Source organism: Piliocolobus tephrosceles, chromosome 17 (assembly GCF_002776525.5).
Source record: "Piliocolobus tephrosceles isolate RC106 chromosome 17, ASM277652v3, whole genome shotgun sequence".
NCBI lineage: Eukaryota > Metazoa > Chordata > Mammalia > Primates > Cercopithecidae > Piliocolobus > Piliocolobus tephrosceles.
This window is the reverse complement of record NC_045450.1, coordinates 2,276,227-2,293,982: the sequence shown is the minus strand read 5'-3', so window position 1 is coordinate 2,293,982 and position 17,756 is coordinate 2,276,227. Positions and strand designations below refer to the sequence as shown.

Here is a 17,756-nt window from a genome sequence, read left to right as displayed (position 1 = left end):
TGGGGGCTTCGCCGGGGCCGGGCGGCCGGCGCGCCGGGCTGCTCCCGCCGCCGCCCGGACCCGCGCCCCGCCGGGGCAGCGGTGGTGGGAGCCCCGACTACCCGGACGCCGCCCGCCGCGCCACGGGGTTCCCGGCCCCGGCGCTGCTCTGCGTGCTGTGCTGCGGCCTCCTGGCCCCGGCCGCCCGCGCCGGCTACTCCGAGGAGCGCTGCAGCTGGAGGGGCAGGTACGGCCCGGGCGGGGGGCTGTCCCCGCACTTGGGACGGGGTGCGCTGCGGCCCGGACTCCCCAGGCGCCCTCGGAGCGCGGAGAGCGCTGGTCCAGTTTCTCCCTCCGCTAGGCGGCCCCGGGAGGCTGCGGGGGCTGCGCCGGGCGGGGACTCGCCCCGGCCTCAGCGCCCCGTCCCGTCCTGTCCCCAGCGGCCTCACCCAGGAGCCCGGCAGCGTGGGGCAGCTGGCCCTGGCCTGTGCGGAGGGCGCGGTCGAGTGGCTGTACCCGGCTGGGGCGCTGCGCCTGACCCTGAGCGGCCCCGACCCCAGCGCGCGGCCCAGCATCGCCTGTCTGCGGCCGGTACGACCCTTCGCGGGCGCCCAGGTCTTCGCGGAGCGCGCAGGGGGCGCCCTGGAGCTGCTGCTGGCCGAAGGCTCGGGCCCGGCAGGGGGCCGCTGCGTGCGCTGGGGTCCCCGCGAGCGCCGGGCCCTCTTCCTGCAGGCCACGCCACACCGGGACATCAGCCGCCGCGTGGCCGCCTTCCGCTTTGAGCTGCGCGAGGACGGGCGCCCCGAGCTGCCCCCGCAGGCCCAGAGTCTCGGCGTAGACGGTGAGTGGCGGTCTGGGTGGGATGGGGTGGGAGTTCTGAAGTCTCACCCTGCCTGAGCTTGGCGGGAATGTGCCTTGTCGGCCCCACTGCAGAGGGAAAAAGTGAGCTCCAAGGCTTGAATGGACTTGTCAAAGGCCACACAGCCAGGGACTGCCCGGGAGGGATGGCCTTCCCGCCCTCCCTTCCCGTTCATCTCGGGAAAGAACTGGCAGGAGCGGAGTGGAGGGAAGGGGAGGCCGAGCAGGGCAACCCTGGGCCTCTGGTCCCTGAAGGGTTAGGGGAGGGGATGGTGGGGGCAGAATCAAAGCCTCCGGCCAAAGCTGTCCGGGGCTCCCTGGCCCAGCGGTGACCTCTCTCCCCTCCCCCAGCCCAACCAACAAAAGTCCAGTGTGCAGCCCGGTCACCATGGAGACGCCTCCCGTCTCCCTGCAGGGCACCAGGCCCAGCTCTTGGCTCTCCTGGAGCTTGGCGCCTGACCCTGAAAGGGATGGGCTCTCGCTATTCTGCCCCCTGGCCCTGGGCCAGGACCTCAGACCACCCTTCCTCTGCCCCCACCTCCTATCATCCTAGCTGGGCTGCTGCTCTTCAGGCCCCAGATTCGGGAAACTAGAGGGGTCCCAGATGCTGGGATGCATCTTCAGACGGGGGTGCAGGAGGGCAGCCCAGGACAGCTGATGGCTAGGCACCCCCCAGGCCCACGTCTGTGCGCATTCCTGCCTTGGAGATGCGTACCTGCAGGTTTCCTGAGTACAGGTGTCGCCCAGGGCATGCACACTTGCTGTGTGGCTCCCTGGGACCCCCAGGTGCCATCAGGCCCTGAGCGCGGGCTCTGCTCATTTGCCTACTGCCTCCTGCCGCCTGTGCAGACAAGGGACGGGGCCTGAGGTGCTGCCGGGAGAGGGCAGGGTCTGTCCTCACCACCCCCTCTGCATGCCAGGTGCCTGCAGGCCCTGCAGCGATGCTGAGCTGCTCCTGGCTGCATGCACCAGCGACTTCGGTGAGTGTCCCCACCATGGGGGGAGCTTGGAGCCTGCCTTCCCCTGAGTGCCCACCCCAGCCACATGCCTCCCCACAGTAATTCACGGGATCATCCATGGGGTTACCCATGACGTGGATCTGCAGGAGTCTGTCATCACCGTGATGGCTGCCCGTGTCCTCCGCCAGACGCCTACGCTGTTCTGGAGGCGGGGATCCGGGGAGCAGGGGCTGACCTCCATTCGTACCCCACTGCGCTGTGGCGTCCGCCCAGGTCCAGGCACCTTCCTCTTCATGGGCTGGAGCCGCTTCGGGGAGGCCTGGCTGGGCTGTGCCCCACGATTACAGGAGTTCCGCCGTGCCTACAAGGCTGCCCGCGCTGCCCACCTCCACCCCTGTGAGGTGGCGCTGCACTGAGGGGCCAGATGCTGGGGAGGGGCTGGTAGGAGGGAGGGTAGGGGGCCCACTGCTTTGGAGGTGATGGGGACTATCAATAAGAACTTTGTTCATACAAGCTGCTAGGGACCTGGTCTGCTGTGTCCGGCCCAGCCTTGGGCCTGCCTTGCAGCTGTGAGGACGGCTCCAATTCCTGCCTCCGGCGGCAGACTGACACTCAGGGGAATGGTATCTTGTTCAAGACCATTTGGTAACTGAGAGGGAGAGCAAATGTGAGGAGGAGCTACACCCACATTCTGGGGAGGGGCTGCCGCTGGGTGGGGGCACATGGTGACCTGCACTCATGCAAGCTTCTGCTCTACTGCACCCACCAGCCCCGTCCTCGCCCGCTACCCTGGCTGCTCTGCTGCACCCACCAGCCCCGTCCTTGCCCGTGCCCTTGCCCGCTACCCTGGCTGGCTCCCACTTGCCTCCCGTGCCAGGTGCTTCTGGGGCTCAGCAGGAGAAGAAAGGGGCAGAGGAGCATAGGGTCCCTCGGGTACGGTGGGGGCAGGCGGGCACACAGTGCTCCGGCTCTGAGCCAGGCCTGTGAGGGAGGGGGCTGCAGTCTGGCAGGGTGCCGACTTCCCCCGTGGCCGCTGTCAGCCCGCAGAGTCATCCTTGGCCCCGTCCCGCCCTTGGGGAAGAATGGGCCCCTCTGTCCGCAGGCCCCTTCGACGTGCTGAGCATCCAGACGTGGCGAGGAGCCCGAAGGCTGTGGGGTCCCCTCTGCAGGGTCCTGCTTGTTGCCTGTTTCCGGCAGGCAGGGTGCACAATGGGGTCTCTAAGGACCGTTTCCCGCCACTGGCCCCATTGTCACTGTCTCCGCCTTCCTGCTCAGCCTTTCAGCCACATAAAGGGCCAGTGAGGTTTGGGACAGCCACAGCCCAAGGTCCCGAGGCTAAAAGCTGCTGGGTGGGGGTGTTCCAGGCCCCCTGGTCCTGCGCGAGCTGCCTCCTCTCACCCCAACCCCTCGGATCCTGGGAAAGAGACCATCACAGCTCAGGGGCCAGGGGAGCCCTGGGCTGAGGCCCGGAAGTGGCTTTCTGTTCTCACCTGGGCCAGGGGTGGGGGTGGAGGCCAGAGGCCCTGCCCAGGCAGACGAAGCCCCAAGCTTTCAAGGGGGAAACTAAGACTGTGTGAGGGACACGGCTGTGCAGAGCCCACAAACACAGTCCTTTTTCCAGGTGGGCGGATATAGATGCCTGATGAGTGCTATGCTCTCTGTGGACACCTGGGGGGTCACCTCCAGCGCCATCTTGGGACTTCCATGGGGCAGGCTGTCTGAAAGTTGCACGTGCAAGTTACCTTTTCACACAGATCGCCTGCCTGCCACAGGGCTGACGAGGATGGGCCTCATGCACTGCGGGGAGTCCTCCCACCTTCTGCCCCTCCTCAGGTTCCTTGCTGCTTCTCTCCTCTCCCCAGAGTCCCAAATGTGGCATGCTGAGGGCTCACACACAGGACCGCTCCTCTGCGGCAGCCAGCCTCCAATAACCCCTGGACAACCTCCACTTTTTCATCTCCAGCCCTGACCACTTCCTGGGACCCACAGCCTTACATCCACCTGCCCCAGGCCCAAACACCCACAAAGAGTAGAGGAGGAGGTAGCCCACGTGCCCTCCCGCACCACCTCCTCCACTCCTGTCTTGGGGAAGCTTTCCCATGGGCCGACCAACCCCCTCACCTTTGGCACCTGCCCTGCTTCTCTGGCCAGCTTTCTACAGCCTCTCCTCTTCGGCCACACCCAAGTCCACCTGTTCACAAACACCCTGGGCTGGGCCCTGGCCGTACCCTGGTCTCTACCCACCTATCCCAGGAAGTGCCTGAGCCCTGCACCTATAGACCCTCCCAGAGAAAGCCCTGGCTCTGCAACCACCCATCTTCTCAAGAGACACAGGCGGACTCAGGGCCACAGGAGCGCCATGGTGCTCGAGTGGGTCTTGGAGCACTAGGCCAGGGGCTTCATGCCTGCCCTGGGGATGGGTGGCCAAAGTGGCATGGGAGATAGGGAGTTGGTGTGGGTGAGCACATGGGCAGGAGCTACAGGAGCCTGGGGCCTGTGGATCACAGACACCTCCAGGCAAGTGCCAGTTCACACAGGCACAGGTGGCTGGGGGGTGCCCAAAGACGAAGAAGCAGAGTGCCTGGTGTGGACGTGAGAGGAGTGGGAAGGCTGGGCGCGGGGGCTCACGCCTGCAATCCCAGCACTTTGGGAGGCTGAGGCGGGCGGACCGTGAGGTCAGGAGTTGGAGACTATCCTGGCCAACATGGTGAAACCCAGTCTCTAATAAAACACAAAAAATTGGCCGGGCGTGGTGGCATGCACCTGTAATCCCAGCTACTCAGATGGCTGAGGCAGAGGAATCACTTGAACCTGGGAGGCGGAAGTTGCAGTGAGACAAGATTGCGCCACTGCACTCCAACCTGGGCGACAGAGCGAGACTCAGTCTCAAAAAAAAAAAAAAAAAGATGAGTGGGGAGTGCATGCTAGAGCCCAGTTAGGTACATTCATCCAATAAGCTTTTCCCCAGTGCTTCCTACGTAACTGCTCTAGGTGCAGGAAATAATGCAGGCAGCAGGACAGGAATGGGCTGTCAGCTCCCCCTAGAGCTCAGTGTACACCCTTCCTTTCCCAGGAGGGCTGTTCCAGGCCCCCAGGAGACATGACACGCTGCGCTGGGTGGGGCTGGTGCCAACATGTGGGCAGGCCTGTGAGACACTGCATTTGGGGGCTGTGGTCTGGGGAACACTCATGTCTGGAGCAGCCTCTCTCCCTGCAAGGGCTCCCGACCCCAGCCACGGATAGTTAAGGAAGAGCCAGGCCAGGGCGCGCACAGGCAATCCCGGACATCCGTGGGTGTCCAGCCCTACCCTGGGTGTGGAGGTCGTGGCCCAGCTGCCTGACCCAGAGCTCGGCTCTTCCACTTGCACCTCCCACCCCCGGCTTCACAAGGTCACCGCCAGGAACTCAGTCTTGTTGTGTGTGGTTTTCTGGAGAAGGAAGGTGATCTCCCAACTCCCGGGGCTGTCTGCCTCCCCTGCAGCTGGGCAGGCGCCAGAGGCCCCCAACCTGTGACATCCGGCTTTCCTCCCACCACACTCGCCTGAGAGCCAGCATCTGTCTTCTTGGGATTGCTCAAGCTCTCCTCCGTGTCAGCCCCCTCCTCCATGCCCTTCTCCCTCAGACCCCAGCCCCCCATCCCTTTCCCGCCCACTGGGGTGCATCGCTCAGGCTGCAGCAGGGAACTGGAAGGACGTCCTCCAGGGGTCTGGCTAGCGCTGGGTGTCCGAGTCAGTTGAGCGCCCCCCACCAGTCTCCCCGAGGCAGTCATGGGGGTGCTGGCGCCTGGACGAAGTCTCATCCCGGGAAGCCGTTTTCCCACCGGCTCCCTGGGCTCCAGCCGCCCCACGCGAGCCCCCGTTTGCTTCTGGGGCCAGGATCGCCCCTCTTCCAAGGCATGCTTCCCTTCCTTCCATGCCAAAGACACGCAGCCACGTTTCCCTGGGCCTCTGGCCCGTGAGATAGCCGGGTGTATCCCGACTCCGCCGGGACTTGCGCTCCTCCAGGGCAGGGCCTGCCTGTCCCCTTCCGCGGGTCGCCAGCAGCTAGCACAGGCCGCAGACAGCGGTCCGCAGAGCGGACCAACGGAGCCGACCCTCGCAGGCTTGCAGCGGGACAGGGCGGGGCAGCGCCCGCGAGGCTGCCGCTCGCCGGAACCCGCGGGAGGGCAGCCGGGCCGGGCGGAGCGCACCGCGCGACGGACCGACCGCGCGGACTCTGCCGGCCACTTCCGGTGTCGCGCGGAGACTCAGGGCAGGAGGGGGAGAGCACACCGCCAGCTCCGGGCCAGGCTGCGAAGGCCGCGGACCCGAGCCGGCAAGGACCTTGGGCAGACGACCCTGAGCCGCGCGTCCGACAGCCATGGAGCAGGACGACCCGGCCGAGGCGCTGACGGAGCTACGCGAGCGGCGGCTGGGCGCGCTGGAGCTGCTGCAGGCTGCGGCCGGCTCGGGCTTGGCGGCCTACGCGGTGTGGGCGCTGCTGCTCCAGCCCGGCTTCCGGCGCGTGCCGCTGCGGCTGCAGGTGCGGGGCGGGACCAGGCCGGGGGCGGGGCCGGGTAGGGGAGCTCGGCTGCCTCTCAGGGGCTCAAGGTCTGGGCGGGGCCGGGGTGAGCTCCGCCCCACGTCGAGTGGTTCCGGCCGGGAGCTGCCAGTGGACTCCCGCCGCCTCCCGGTCCAGGTGCCCTACGTTGGCGCGAGCGCGCGGCAGGTGGAGCACGTGTTGTCGCTGCTGCGAGGCCGCCCCGGAAAAACGGTGGATCTGGGCTCTGGCGACGGCAGGATCGTAAGTGCCCGTGTCTGGGTCTTGGCTGCCCCACACCCCCTACCTGCCGGCGGGCGCCCCTGCCCCCATCCTGGTTCCCACGCTCTCGGTGCCCACAGGTGCTGGCGGCCCACAGGTGCGGCCTCCGCCCGGCCGTGGGCTACGAGCTGAACCCGTGGCTGGTGGCGCTGGCGCGGCTGCACGCCTGGAGGGCCGGCTGTGCCGGCAGCGTCTGCTATCACCGCAAGGATCTCTGGAAGGTAACCTGGGGAGCCCTGGCCACCCGCTGACAGCCCAAGGTGCGGCTGACACCTGCGAGGGCTGGGGGCCGGGAGTCGGAAGCTGCCTACCCCGTGCCCACCAGGCCTGTCCCCCGCTGGGGCGACTCCTCTTCCGGCAGGTGAGCCTGAGGGACTGCCGCAACGTGTCTGCGTTCCTGGCCCCTAGCGTGGTAGGTCCGGGGTTGCCAGCCCTGCTGGGAAGTCCCAGCCACACCCCAGGGTGTTTGCTGCTGAGGCCTGGGCCCACCCGGTGGGTGCTAGGCTTGGGGGCCCCGCCCCCCCACTCTGCTGTTCTCTCCCTCAGCTCCCACTGCTGGAGGACAAGCTGAGAGCAGAGCTGCCTGCCGGGGCCCGTGTGGTGTCTGGGCGCTTCCCACTCCCCACCTGGCAGCCTGTGGCAGTGGCTGGCGAGGGCCTGGACCGAGTCTGGGCCTACGATGTTCCTGGGGGTGGGTAGGCTGGGGAAGTCGTCTCTTCGCAGATACCTGTCCAGGATGCCCCCCGACCTAGTTCTGCCTCCGTCCTGGGGGCTCCTGTTTCTCAGGCCAGCTGAGTGTTCAAATACGATAAAGACTCTGTGGGTTCTATACTGACTCATGTTTTGTGGGAGACTGGGTGGGAGGGCTCCGTGCTGGCTGTGATGGGCTCTGCTCTGGTCCTGGGAGATGGGCTAGTGGCTGCTGGTCCTTGGATGCTGGAGCTTGGCTGGAGGCACAGCCCCCACTTTCCAGGGGTTCCCTGAACCTGCCAGCTTCCTCAGCCTCAGGATTTCTTGCTTGTACCTGCTCAGAGGAACCATGCTTAAGTGACCTACCCAGCCGTGGACGGGTCTGCCCCTAGTGCCTGAGGCAGCCATCGTCCTCCATTCTGGCCAGACCAGGGCCCTGGGGTCACACCGTGCTCCCTCTCGAGAGCCCACCTGCCCAGGTGCTGGTCCACGTACTCCTGTAGCTCAGAAAGTTGCTCTTCAGCCACCGTGGCCCGGACCAGCAGCTGTGCCCGCTCCCGTTCCAGCTCTGCCTGCCATGGGGGTATAAACCATGAGCTGGGGCATGGCGTGAGGAGGGGCCTGGGCCAGCCCTTACCTCCTACCTGGGTGCTGCGGGAGAAGTCCCGGAGCTTCTGGTGGATCTGGGCCCAGGATGCAGCGTCCAGGCCCCTGTGAGGGGAGAGGAAAGGAGGAGTGGTTTCAGACCTGTAACCATGCTGAGTCAGGTTCCCAGAGCCGGGAGGGGACACCTGGGAGTGAGTGAGGGAGGCGTGGGCCCCCTGTGCTCCTGTGGCCCAGCCTAGGCCTTGGAGCCATCCGTGTGTGGGGGCAGTCTGGGCCCAAGGGGTCTGCTGGCTGCTCAGGGAGGGCTAAACCACAAGGCCAGCCCAGACAGTGACCCCAGCGTCAACAGGGATGCCACCCCCACACGGGTGTGCCCTAAACCCTGGGAGATGGTCCTTGGGGAGCCCTGCCCATTGTACAGCTGTGAACATGGAGGCCCAGTGGTAAAGGCTGGCCAGGTCACCAGGCACCCTGCTCCCACCCCCCATGTCCTCCAGGTCTCAGCGGAAACCTCCCTCGGGTGTGCTCTCTCTGATCCTCCGTGTTTAAGGCCAGCTCCACCTGCAGCAGCTCCTCTTCCCTCTCCTGTGTCCCCGGGACCCATGGAGGGACCCCAGTGTGGGGAGGTGCCACTGAGTGTTGCTGTGACCAGACCCTGCCTGGCAGGGGCTTGGTGGAGCAACTGGGAGCCCCAGGGTGCAGGTGTCGCTCTGCCCATCCCCCACAGGTCCCCCACACCCATGAGGGCACTCACTGTGGCTCTGATGTTCCCCGCTGGGAGGCTCCACCAGGTCCCTTCCTTGGGGATGAAAGCAGTGCCTCAGGCCCGCCGTGCTGCACAGGTTTGTGGTGGTGACATCTCAGTTGAGTGAACAAGGCAGGCCCCTAAGAAGCCTGGGGCTGAGGTCTCTTTTGAGCCCAGGATGAGGCCTGGGGCAAGTTCTGGGGCCAAGGCCAGTGTGGGGCAGCGGGTGGGTGGGGGACACCTGGGCCTGGAGCTTCTGGGGGTGTCTAGCCTCACCTGGTCCTCCCGATGGCTGAAGTCAGTGACCAGGGGCATGGGCGATGGTTCCAGATCCAAGCTGGCTGCGTCAAAAATAGCTTGGGGGTTCCCAGGTGCCCTGTCAGCGTAGACCAGTGTCTGTCTTGGGCCACTCATGCTGCACACCAAGCCTTTGAGACACAGAGGCTTAAAGACCCACAGACGCCTGACGCCTCCCACCCCAGCGGGTCCCACCTGTAGGCAGCCAACAGCTCCTCATGCCTGTGGCTCAGATCCACCAGCCGCTTGTGGTAGGTGCGGGCAGCCCGGGCCAGCTGCTGCTCACGGCTGCGGTGCGCTGCCCGGATGTCCTCCAGAGTGGCCTCCAGGAATGTGCGGAGGGCCGTGGTGGCTGGCGCCTGGCCTGCACTGTCTGCATGCTCCTGGAGGCGGCGGGCTATGACCGCATGGGGCCCACCCCCCATCTTTTCCAACCATCCCCCACCCCAGCAGGCCGAGCAGTGTGGGTGCCCTGGGGTCTCCCTGAAGCTATCCAACACGCCCAGGCCAGGCTTGGGCTCCCCAGGCCTCAGGGTGCTCCTACAGGGCTCACCACCGCCTCCCGAGCGCAGTGCTGCAGCCGCAGGACGTACTCATCCTTCAGCTTCTTGAGCTGCAGCTGCAGCCGGGCATTCTCAGCCTCTGCCTGGCGGAGCTGGCCTCGGCAGCTGCACAGCACCTGGGGTGGAGGCAGCCCTCATCCTGTGCCCTGGGAGTGGACCCCAGCTGAGTTTTTGGGGCCCCCACCCTCCAGGTCTCCAAGCAGGCAGGGCAGGGCCTCACCACAGCCTGTGTGGCCAGTCGCTGTCCAGCTGCTCTGGCCTCCTCTCGGGCTCCCTGCAGCTGCTGGCCCAGGGCTTCCCTGAGGACACAGAGGTGAGGCTCAGGCCCATGGTGAGGGGTTCTCTCTGCTCCGGGATGGGGCCCCAGATGAGACAGCCACTCACACACGAGTCTCCAGTGCCTGCTGCCGGGCCTCCTGATGCTCCAGCGCCCACTTCACTTGTCTCTGCAGCTGCTCCTGGCTTCCCAGCAGCTGTGGGGTACATAGAGCTGGCTGGACGAGGCCCTAGGTTTGGAGTCCCAGGCGCTGCCCTCTCCCCTGAGCTAGGTGGCTACACACTCACGCCATGCCCCAGCCTCTGCTGCTCATTCTCGGGGTTCATGGCGTTCTTAGGCTGCACCTGAATGGAATGGAGGGGAGGGAGGGCTAAGGGGTGGGTGAGCCCCAGTCTCGCTGAGGCTCGTGCTGAGGCTTCCCTCTGGCCTCTCCCAGCCAGGCCCTCCATGTGCTCATGTGACCTGGAGTCTGCAGTCATCAGAGTGTCCAGGCACCTGGGCTTTGTGTCTGAGCTCTTGGGCTGGTGCCCGGCGGTGCCTGGGGTCAGCCTCCACTGGGACCGCACCACCCTGGCTGGTGTGATCTCCATGCAGCTCCAGCTCCAGCACCCGGCTCTCCAGCCGAAGGATCTGTAGGACAACTGGCATGAGCGGGTGCACCTGCCTGCGGGCCACCTGGGGGAGGTGAACATTCACCTGGTGCACGCTCAGGGACACGCAGCACTCACGGGGCAGGCCGAGACCCACAGATGCCATGCTTGTGTGCACACCCATGCAGGGCACGTGTCCTGGGCTTGCACCCCTCTGTCCCCCATGCACTGAGGCTGGCTCACACGGCTGCTCACCTCACTCTTCAGCTGGAAGATTTCAGCCTCGTGCTGCTCCTGTAGGCGGTGGGTTGTGATCTGAATGTCGACCAGCTCCTTGGAGATCTGTGGGTGGCCAGGTGAGAGGTGGCGTCTGTGGAGCCCTGCTGGCACCCTCCCTCCTCACAGCACTCTGGAGCCCCACACCCACCTGCAGCTGCTGCTCCTCACTGAGCACCAGATCTGGTGGGACCTCTGCTTCCAGGCTGGTGGCCCACACTGTGGTGCCCCCAGGAGCTCCTGGCAACCAGTCCTTGGCTCGTAGCAGAACCTGGGGAAGCACCGCCACCCATTCCCCAGGTGGGTCCCTGGAGCGGTGGCCCCCCTCCCATGCAGTCACCGACCCCCTCTCCCTGCCTGGCCGAGCTGCAAAAGTCCCTCCCTTGGCTGAGATCAGGCACCTGCACCCTCCTGGCCTCCGGGGGAAAGGGCAGACTCCAAGCCCATGGCAGGCGTGGTGCGTCCCAGAGGACTCACGTTGTCCACCTGCCGAGGGGGAGGTCCAGGCCTGGGCCCTGTGGTGGCTGCGTGCTCCATAGGTGAGGGGACCCTGGCCAGCTCCGAGCCTGGTGCCGCCTCCACGCTTGGCCTCCCTATGGCGGCTGCTGCCACAAGCACTGCTGCGTGCGTTGCCAAGGCCTCTGTTGGTTCCAGGTGACTCCCAGGGCCCCGCCCACAGTGGCAGGCCAGATCTGTGGTTGTGGAAGAAGGAGGACAGCGCTTCCTCTCCGTGCCTCCGTTTCCCCATCTGGGGAATGCGGCCCAGCGCCCCCTGCACATTCCCTGTGCAGATGGAACCAGGTGCGTGAAAGCACCCAGCCTGGGCGCTGCGGACACGCACGCAGAACGGAGCAGCAGCCCGCCCGCAGGATGCCCTGAGCTACACTTGCTGGACACCTTCTGTGTACCTAGCAGTGCTGGCTGAGCGCCCCCCCCGGACGGGGAGGTATGTCTCTGCACCTCCGGCCTGAGAAGCGCGGCGCGGAGGTCCCAATCAGGGGCCAGAGAACTCGGAAACGACTGGCTCAGCCGGGGCGTACCGGAGGGCTTTCTGGAGGAGGTGCCAGCGCCGGGCGCGGCGGGGTCGGAGGGTGCGCGCGGCGCCCCACCAGGCACACGCACCCCCGGCGGCGGGCCTTGTGGTCTCACCGCGCGCAGGATCCGGGCCGGGCGGGGGCGGGGCGTGTCCGCGGAGGGGGGCGGTTGGCGGCTCCCGAGCCCAGCGCCGCGCTCCGTCCGGACCCCGTGACCGGCAGCCGAGGCCCCGCCTCCGTCTGTCTGTCCTTCGGGCTGTCAGCGCAGCAGTGCGGGTGAGGCGGGCGGCTGGGGAACGAGGCTGCCCGCGGTCAGGGGTCTAGCGGCGGCAGGGCGGGGGGCCGAGGGGCGGGGCCTGGGAGGAAGGCGTGGCCTTCGGGGACTGCGGCTCGGCCTGGGGGCGGAGCCGGGGCGGGTTGGGGACCGGCCGGGTTCCGCTTCTACTGGAGCCCGGTGCGTAGAATTCCATGCGAGTGCCGGGGAGTTCCTGGGGAGCCGGACTCCTCATTTGGCCCCCAGCGTGTTGACCGAGCCCGCTTCGCACAGCCCTTCCTAGGGTGTGGAGAGCGGGCCCCGCCCTGAAGGGGCACCGTGGGCTGGGGGGCTTGTTTTGGAGCAGGCACGGGTGGCCGAGCTTCGTGACCATGAAGGTCAAGGTCATCCCCGTGCTCGAGGACAACTACATGTACCTGGTCATCGAGGAGATCACGCGTGAGGCGGTGGCCGTGGACGTGGCCGTGCCCAAGAGGGTGAGGGCAGGCCGCGGGCGGCAGGGACCCCGTCGTGACCCTCGAGAGCCTCCCTTACCCCCCTGGCAGGAGCGAGCCCCCACGTGCAGTGCTCTCCGGGCGTCATTGGCGGCTGGGGTTCCTCGATTATCTCGGGGCTCCCTGAAGTTAGGGCGCCTCTGGCCTCCGCCCTTTCGCTGCCGCCTGGCGGTCTCCGCCCGCGCTGGGCGCAGTCACCGCCCGCTGGGTCCCCATTGCCCGGCGCTGCCCCGGGCCCTGGCCGGCCTGGGGCAGTGAGCGCGGCGGACCTGGCGCCCCGATGAGGGGGTGGCCCACTGGGACCGTCTGTGTTATCGTCACTCCCGTCCCTTTCAGCTGCTGGAAATCGTGGGCCGGGAGGGGGTGTCTCTGACTGCCGTGCTGACCACCCACCATCACTGGTGAGCGCCGGCGGGGCGGGGGAGGCGGGAGGACGCCGCCGCCCTGTCCCATCCTGACCTAACCCGGCCCCCGCCCGCCCGCCCGCAGGGACCACGCGCGGGGAAACCCGGAGCTGGCGCGGCTGCGTCCCGGGCTGGCGGTGCTGGGCGCGGACGAGCGCATCTTCTCGCTGACGCGCAGGCTGGCGCACGGCGAGGAGCTGCGGGTGAGCGCGCGCCCCCTGGAGGGGCGGGGAGGGCGCCCCGGTTCCGCCCGCCCTCACAGGTCTGCGCGCTCCTCCGCTGCAGTTCGGGGCCATCCACGTGCGCTGCCTCCTGACGCCCGGCCACACCTCGGGCCACATGAGCTACTTCCTGTGGGAGGACGATTGCCCGGACCCACCCGCCTTGTTCTCGGGTACCCGCAGCGCAGAGCGTGCCCACCCCGCCTCCCGCCGGCCCCGCCCCATCTGCTCTGACCCGCCCTCCCCCGCCAGGGGACGCGCTGTCGGTGGCCGGCTGCGGCTCGTGCCTGGAGGGCAGCGCCCAGCAGATGTACCAGAGCCTGGCCGAGCTGGGCACCCTGCCCCCCGAGACGGTGAGCGGGCCTGGGCCCTCCCCTCCTCTCCCGTGGACACAGCCCCCACGCTCCGCACTTGCACTGTGCCAGGGGTGCAGAGTGAATGCCCACCTGAGGGCAGCCGGAGAGGGGAGGCCAGGCCAGCAGCGCGAGCACCTTCCCCGCTTCCTGGCTGCCCGCGCGCTCACCGAGCGCTCTTCCTCCAGAAGGTGTTCTGCGGCCACGAGCACACGCTCAGCAACCTGGAGTTTGCGCAGAAAGTAGAGCCGTGCAACGACCACGTGAGAGCCAAGCTGTCCTGGGCTAAGGCACGGCCCCTTTCCGGCCTCGGCAAGAGGGTGGGGGGCACAGGCTTTGGGGGCTTTCAGAGAAGGCCCAATGGTGACCAGGGCCTGTGGTCACTCCAGAAGAGGGATGAGGATGACGTGCCCACAGTGCCGTCGACTCTGGGCGAGGAGCGCCTCTACAACCCCTTCCTGCGGGTAGCGTGAGTATGGCTGTTGTCCCGGGGCCTCCACCGTCACGTGGACCCTTAGGAAGGCATCTGGGGACCGCGTGTTGGGCTGAGTGAGCATCTCTGGCTTGGGGGAGGCTACTTATTAAGTGCCTCCCCGCCCGCCCCCGCCCCTCGGCAGCATCCTGCGTGGGCAGTGGGCCCTGCGCCTCATTGCACTCCTCCCTGCAGAGAGGAGCCGGTGCGCAAGTTCACGGGCAAGGCGGTCCCCGCTGACGTCCTGGAGGCGCTCTACAAGGAGCGGGCGCGCTTCGAACAGGCAGGCGAGCCGCGGCAGCCACAGGCGCGGGCCCTCCTTGCGCTGCAGTGGGGGCTCCTGAGTGCAGCCCCACACGAGTGACCCATCCAGACCCTCACAGGGCTGGGGCCTGCGTCCCTCCTCGTGACCTCAGCTAGGTAGACCCGCGCAAGGGCCGCCTCTGGAACATTCTTCGAGGCCCTGGCCAGCCGTTTGCGCAGCCTCGGAGAGTGGCCTTGCGCTTCCTGGGTGGACACACAGGACCACTGTGCAGGCCCGTGTGGGCCCCGAGACCTGAGTTTCTGGGAAGCGGGGCACATGGGGCTTCTGAACTACAAATAAAGCTTCGAAAGGCCGTTCTGTGTTGGCAGATGTGCCAGGAGAGGAGCCGTTTCATAGGCACGTTTGAGGAGGAGTTGCCTTTATTAGACAAACGCTGGGAGACAGGCCTGGTGGGGACCTGGCTGGGGGATGACACAGCTAGTGGTGGCTGCCGCTTCGTACTTGGCTTGCCTTGGACCGCAGCCTCGTAACAGTAATCCCTGCTTTCCAGGGGCCCGGCACCCCCTCCTGCCAGGGTCCACACACAGGGTTGTGGTGGGACCACCCCTGCAGGTCCAGCTCTGTCCCACCTTCTGCACAGAGCTTCAGGGGAAGCCTCCAGAAGTCAGGGGTGGGAACCCGTCTTGCTCTGCCTCAGGCAACCCCAGGACAGGCCGAAGCCCCTCAAGCACTTGGGTGCCCGACTAGCAACAGCAAGGGCAGCACCTGTGGGCCTCGGCCCAGGGCCAACCAACAGGCTGTGGGACCTCAGGGTCCTTCTGCTGCCTGGGCCACCCCACCTGGGCAGAGCCAGCGGGGAACCCGGAGGCACCCAACTGGAGGTGACGGGGCAGCCGCGGGTCCTGGCCAGTCCTAGCTCCGGCTCGGGTCCCAGCACACCCTGCAGCTCACTCACAGTTTTGGGGGAGCCCTGGGGTCTTGGGGCATGTGGTTCTGCTGTCACACACACGCACAGCCTCCTGGGAGTCCTGGTCCTGCAGCCCCTACCACCGGATGCCCAGGCCAGTGCTGGCCTTCTCCACGGCGTGGTACTGCGTGTGCAGCAAGCGGCCTGCACGCTCCGAGTCTGTGCCCTGCAGCCAGTGTGTGTACAGCTCCTGAACCCCAGGCGCATCCTCGGGCACCTCAGCCCGGACCATGCCGTACAGCCTCTCCACGTGCTGGAGGAGCTCCCTGCTGGGCCTGTCTGGGGCCTGGAGCTGGCCCCCGCCGTTCAGGCAGCCTGTGGGAGAACAGATGGGACACATGGGTCACACAGCCTGTACCCCAGCCGAGCCTCCTGACCACCTGGGAGCAGGGAAGTGACCAGGCCCCTCTGCGCCCCACTTCCTCCCACTCCCAGCCTGGTAGGTGGTGGCCCAGAGCTCTGGTCCCAGAAGGGGCCATCGTGTCCTGTCCCTCACGGGAGCTACCTGAGGGGCAGGCCATGACCTCCACGTAGTGGTAGGGGCAGCGCCCACGTTTGAGCCTCTGCACCAGGTTCTGGATGTTGCGGAAGCCGTACGCCATCGCGAAGTGCAGCAGCACCTGGCCCTCCTTCTCCAGTGTCACCTCTTGGAAGTCCTTGTTCCTGGGGGGCACAGGTGGGGCTTATCTACATGGCACACCCACCAGGCTCCTGCCCGCCTGGAAGGGGAGGCCTGCTGGGCTTCAGGGGATGACCGGGCGGCTCCCAGGGCTCTTTCCGTCTCTCTTGGGCAGGGGGAAGGACAAGAACGGAGAGAGAGCGGAAAGCTCACTGCCACGAGTCCAGCAGGGGACCTCACCTCCAGCTTTGGGCTCCCTGTCTGTAAAACAGGCCTCCCTCTCCAGGGATGGCTGTGAGGCCCTGGCCCTCCCGCCTGGGATGTGGTTGCATGCCCTGCGCCAGACACCCACCACCCTTGCCCGCGCTGGCCTCTCAGGCTCAGGGTCACCACGCTGGGCCGACTGAGGCCTGGAGGGCTTAAGTGAAGTCGCACCTGAGCCTGCCAGGAGGACCCTGCCTGGGCCCAGGTCCCCCCCAAACCCTGCAGGCCGCCCTCCACCCAGCCCACTTCTGTGGGAGGGCCCCGGGTGACGCAGCAGCCCAAGGAAGGCTGGGGGCCCCGTGGTGGCTCTGCGCAGAGATCTGGCCCATCCCACTGACCTCAGGGGTTTGTAGGTAACCTCAGCCACGTGGATTCCAAAGAGCTCTCGGGCCGCATGCCGGAACACGTGCTCCAGGTAGCCCCCCGAGCCCCCTCCGCGATGGCTGGTGGGCTCCTCTGCAGAGGCACCGCTGCACCTGGCAAGGAGGGGGGGCCTCAGCGCTGCTGGGGCTGCTGCCTGCCAACCGCCGGAGCAGGGCCTCTGTCCCTCACACATGAGCGTTTGTGTTTCCCAAGTGGGAGACAAGTCGCAGGCACAGAGGAACAGCTCTAGTGTCCCTGGCCATCACAGGGGCCCCGCCACTTCTTTTTTTTTTTTTTTGAGATGGAGTTTCACTTTTGTTGTCCAGGCTAGAGTGCAGTGGCACGATCTTGTCTCACTGCAACCTCCACCTTCTGGGTTCAAGCAATTCTCATGCCTCAACCTCCCAACTAGCTGGGATTACAGGTGCCCACCACCACCCCTGGCTAAATTTTGTATTTTGAGTAGAGGCAGGGTTTCACCATGTTGGCCGGGCTTGTCTCAAACTCCTGACCTCAGGTGATCTGCCCACCTCGGCCTCTCAAAGTGCCAGGGTGACAGGCATGAGCCACTGCGCCCAGCCACTCAGCCACTTCTGAGGTGGGGCAATGAATGGGGCAAATAGATTTTTGTTCATTTTAATTCTCAAGGGTTGTGATTTTGTATATTAATTATTTTTGGTGGGGTAAATAGATGGTAATATATGCTTAATAATTTTAGTTGAATGATGAGGAAGAATGTAAAGACCATGGATATAATAATAGGAGGTGATGTGGATGTGTCTAGTTGAGGCATTTCACTGTAGAGAGGTATTATTTCTTTCAGTCTTTAACTTAAAAGGTGAATGCTGGGGCAGCTGTGCAGTGGATCTGTGGAAACAGTTGACAGAAGGCTTATCGAGTGGAGGTGTAGTAGATATATGGGGTGGAAGTACAGATTTATAGAGTAAATACAGGTCGCCAAGATGGGCTGTGGGGAGGCAAGCCCAGAGCAGGGGGATGCTATCCCCGGAGGCGGCGTTAGAAGCTAAAATAACAGTTCTTGGTGGCAGACATACGTACAGGCTGTCTAGAGGGGCGGGTTCCAGGTCGGGGAGGGAAACGTCCTCGTCCTCCAGCAACCTGAAAACTTCTCCTGCAAGGAAACCACAGCACAGACACTCTTTAGCTGAGATCCCAGCAAGAAAGTCAGAGAACATCCTAGCCACCTGCATCCCTAGCAGTCTGCACTTTGGCCCCAGAAGGCCCCAAATGTCCATCCCAGCCCGTGGTAGGAAGGCCAGGCCTGGTCACTCCTGAAGCCCCTCTGGAGGCCACCTGGCCCTGCCCAGATGGACACTTTGCTCACCCAGTGTCCATCTGGCCAGCCTCTTGGGCAGTCTGCTTTGC

The 17,756-nt window shown here is 65.9% G+C and overlaps 5 protein-coding genes across 10 annotated transcripts in view; 3 read left to right on the top strand and 2 right to left on the bottom strand.

Moving 5' to 3' along the window:
- Positions 1 to 5: 5 nt before the first annotated feature.
- Positions 6 to 4,541, top strand: METRN (meteorin, glial cell differentiation regulator; the record flags this gene model as incomplete). The annotated part of the gene is made up of 4 exons (XM_023189197.1): positions 6 to 226; positions 420 to 820; positions 1,758 to 1,817; positions 1,896 to 4,541. Coding segments are annotated over 4 exons (999 nt in total), but the record flags the coding sequence as incomplete, so codon positions are not given.
- Positions 4,542 to 4,672: 131 nt separating this feature from the next.
- Positions 4,673 to 7,425, top strand: ANTKMT (adenine nucleotide translocase lysine methyltransferase). Of its 2 annotated transcripts, XM_023189122.2 has the most exons (5): positions 4,673 to 6,317; positions 6,474 to 6,578; positions 6,677 to 6,817; positions 6,958 to 7,008; positions 7,143 to 7,425. In XM_023189122.2, the coding sequence occupies exons 1-5, from the start codon at positions 6,156 to 6,158 to the stop codon at positions 7,293 to 7,295; spliced, it is 612 nt and encodes a 203-aa protein (XP_023044890.1). In that variant the 5' UTR covers positions 4,673 to 6,155; the 3' UTR covers positions 7,296 to 7,425. The 2 variants fall into 2 exon arrangements, with proteins under 2 accessions (XP_023044890.1, XP_023044891.1); XM_023189123.2 differs by lacking the exon at positions 6,958 to 7,008.
- Positions 7,417 to 11,661, bottom strand: CCDC78 (coiled-coil domain containing 78). The gene is made up of 15 exons (XM_031934405.1): positions 11,549 to 11,661; positions 11,118 to 11,332; positions 10,792 to 10,911; positions 10,620 to 10,706; positions 10,237 to 10,404; positions 10,062 to 10,118; positions 9,882 to 9,970; positions 9,718 to 9,796; positions 9,488 to 9,613; positions 9,130 to 9,317; positions 8,914 to 9,013; positions 8,647 to 8,726; positions 7,924 to 7,997; positions 7,758 to 7,854; positions 7,417 to 7,620 (listed from the first exon to the last, which is right to left on the bottom strand). The coding sequence occupies exons 2-15, from the start codon at positions 11,175 to 11,177 to the stop codon at positions 7,509 to 7,511; spliced, it is 1,437 nt and encodes a 478-aa protein (XP_031790265.1). The 5' UTR covers positions 11,178 to 11,332; positions 11,549 to 11,661; the 3' UTR covers positions 7,417 to 7,508.
- Positions 11,662 to 11,743: 82 nt separating this feature from the next.
- On the top strand, positions 11,744 to 14,510 carry HAGHL (hydroxyacylglutathione hydrolase like). Of its 5 annotated transcripts, none has more exons than XM_023189121.2 (8): positions 11,745 to 12,424; positions 12,779 to 12,843; positions 12,932 to 13,049; positions 13,132 to 13,240; positions 13,320 to 13,420; positions 13,612 to 13,710; positions 13,810 to 13,889; positions 14,088 to 14,510. In XM_023189121.2, the coding sequence occupies exons 1-8, from the start codon at positions 12,320 to 12,322 to the stop codon at positions 14,254 to 14,256; spliced, it is 846 nt and encodes a 281-aa protein (XP_023044889.1). In that variant the 5' UTR covers positions 11,745 to 12,319; the 3' UTR covers positions 14,257 to 14,510. The 5 variants fall into 5 exon arrangements, with proteins under 5 accessions (XP_023044887.1, XP_023044889.1, XP_023044886.1 ...); XM_023189118.2 differs by having other exon boundaries at positions 11,749 to 11,950; positions 12,295 to 12,424; positions 13,609 to 13,889; XM_026447529.2 differs by having other exon boundaries at positions 11,750 to 11,950; positions 12,295 to 12,424; positions 13,609 to 13,710; positions 13,810 to 14,510.
- Positions 14,511 to 14,550: 40 nt separating this feature from the next.
- The window catches only part of CIAO3 (cytosolic iron-sulfur assembly component 3), an 11,137-nt gene continuing 7,931 nt past the window's right edge, over positions 14,551 to 17,756 (bottom strand). The window contains exons 8-11 of the mRNA XM_023189117.1: positions 17,430 to 17,502; positions 16,346 to 16,483; positions 15,630 to 15,787; positions 14,551 to 15,439 (exon numbers count right to left, since the gene is read on the bottom strand). Of these exons, the coding sequence (XP_023044885.1) occupies positions 15,201 to 15,439; positions 15,630 to 15,787; positions 16,346 to 16,483; positions 17,430 to 17,502 (608 nt within the window). The 3' untranslated portion in view covers positions 14,551 to 15,200. The remainder of the gene's footprint in view (positions 15,440 to 15,629; positions 15,788 to 16,345; positions 16,484 to 17,429; positions 17,503 to 17,756) is intronic.

Excerpts from the sequence above, each read along its gene's own strand:
- CCDC78 (XM_031934405.1), bottom strand. The coding sequence starts at position 11,177 with ATGGAGCACGCAGCCACCACAGGGCCCAGGCCTGGACCTCCCCCTCGG. Across the intron at positions 9,971-10,061 it reads AGCAGAGGCTGGGGCATGGC|CTGCTGGGAAGCCAGGAGCA; the intron begins GTGAGTGTGTAG and ends TGTACCCCACAG. Across the intron at positions 7,621-7,757 it reads GTGGACCAGCACCTGGGCAG|GTACAAGCAAGAAATCCTGA; the intron begins GTGGGCTCTCGA and ends TCCTCTGAGCAG.
- HAGHL (XM_023189118.2), top strand. The coding sequence starts at position 12,320 with ATGAAGGTCAAGGTCATCCCCGTGCTCGAGGACAACTACATGTACCTG. Across the intron at positions 13,241-13,319 it reads CCCACCCGCCTTGTTCTCGG|GGGACGCGCTGTCGGTGGCC; the intron begins GTACCCGCAGCG and ends CTCCCCCGCCAG. Across the intron at positions 13,890-14,087 it reads AACCCCTTCCTGCGGGTAGC|AGAGGAGCCGGTGCGCAAGT; the intron begins GTGAGTATGGCT and ends TCCTCCCTGCAG.
- ANTKMT (XM_023189122.2), top strand. The coding sequence starts at position 6,156 with ATGGAGCAGGACGACCCGGCCGAGGCGCTGACGGAGCTACGCGAGCGG. Across the intron at positions 6,818-6,957 it reads ACCGCAAGGATCTCTGGAAG|GTGAGCCTGAGGGACTGCCG; the intron begins GTAACCTGGGGA and ends CTCTTCCGGCAG. Across the intron at positions 7,009-7,142 it reads CGTTCCTGGCCCCTAGCGTG|CTCCCACTGCTGGAGGACAA; the intron begins GTAGGTCCGGGG and ends TCTCTCCCTCAG.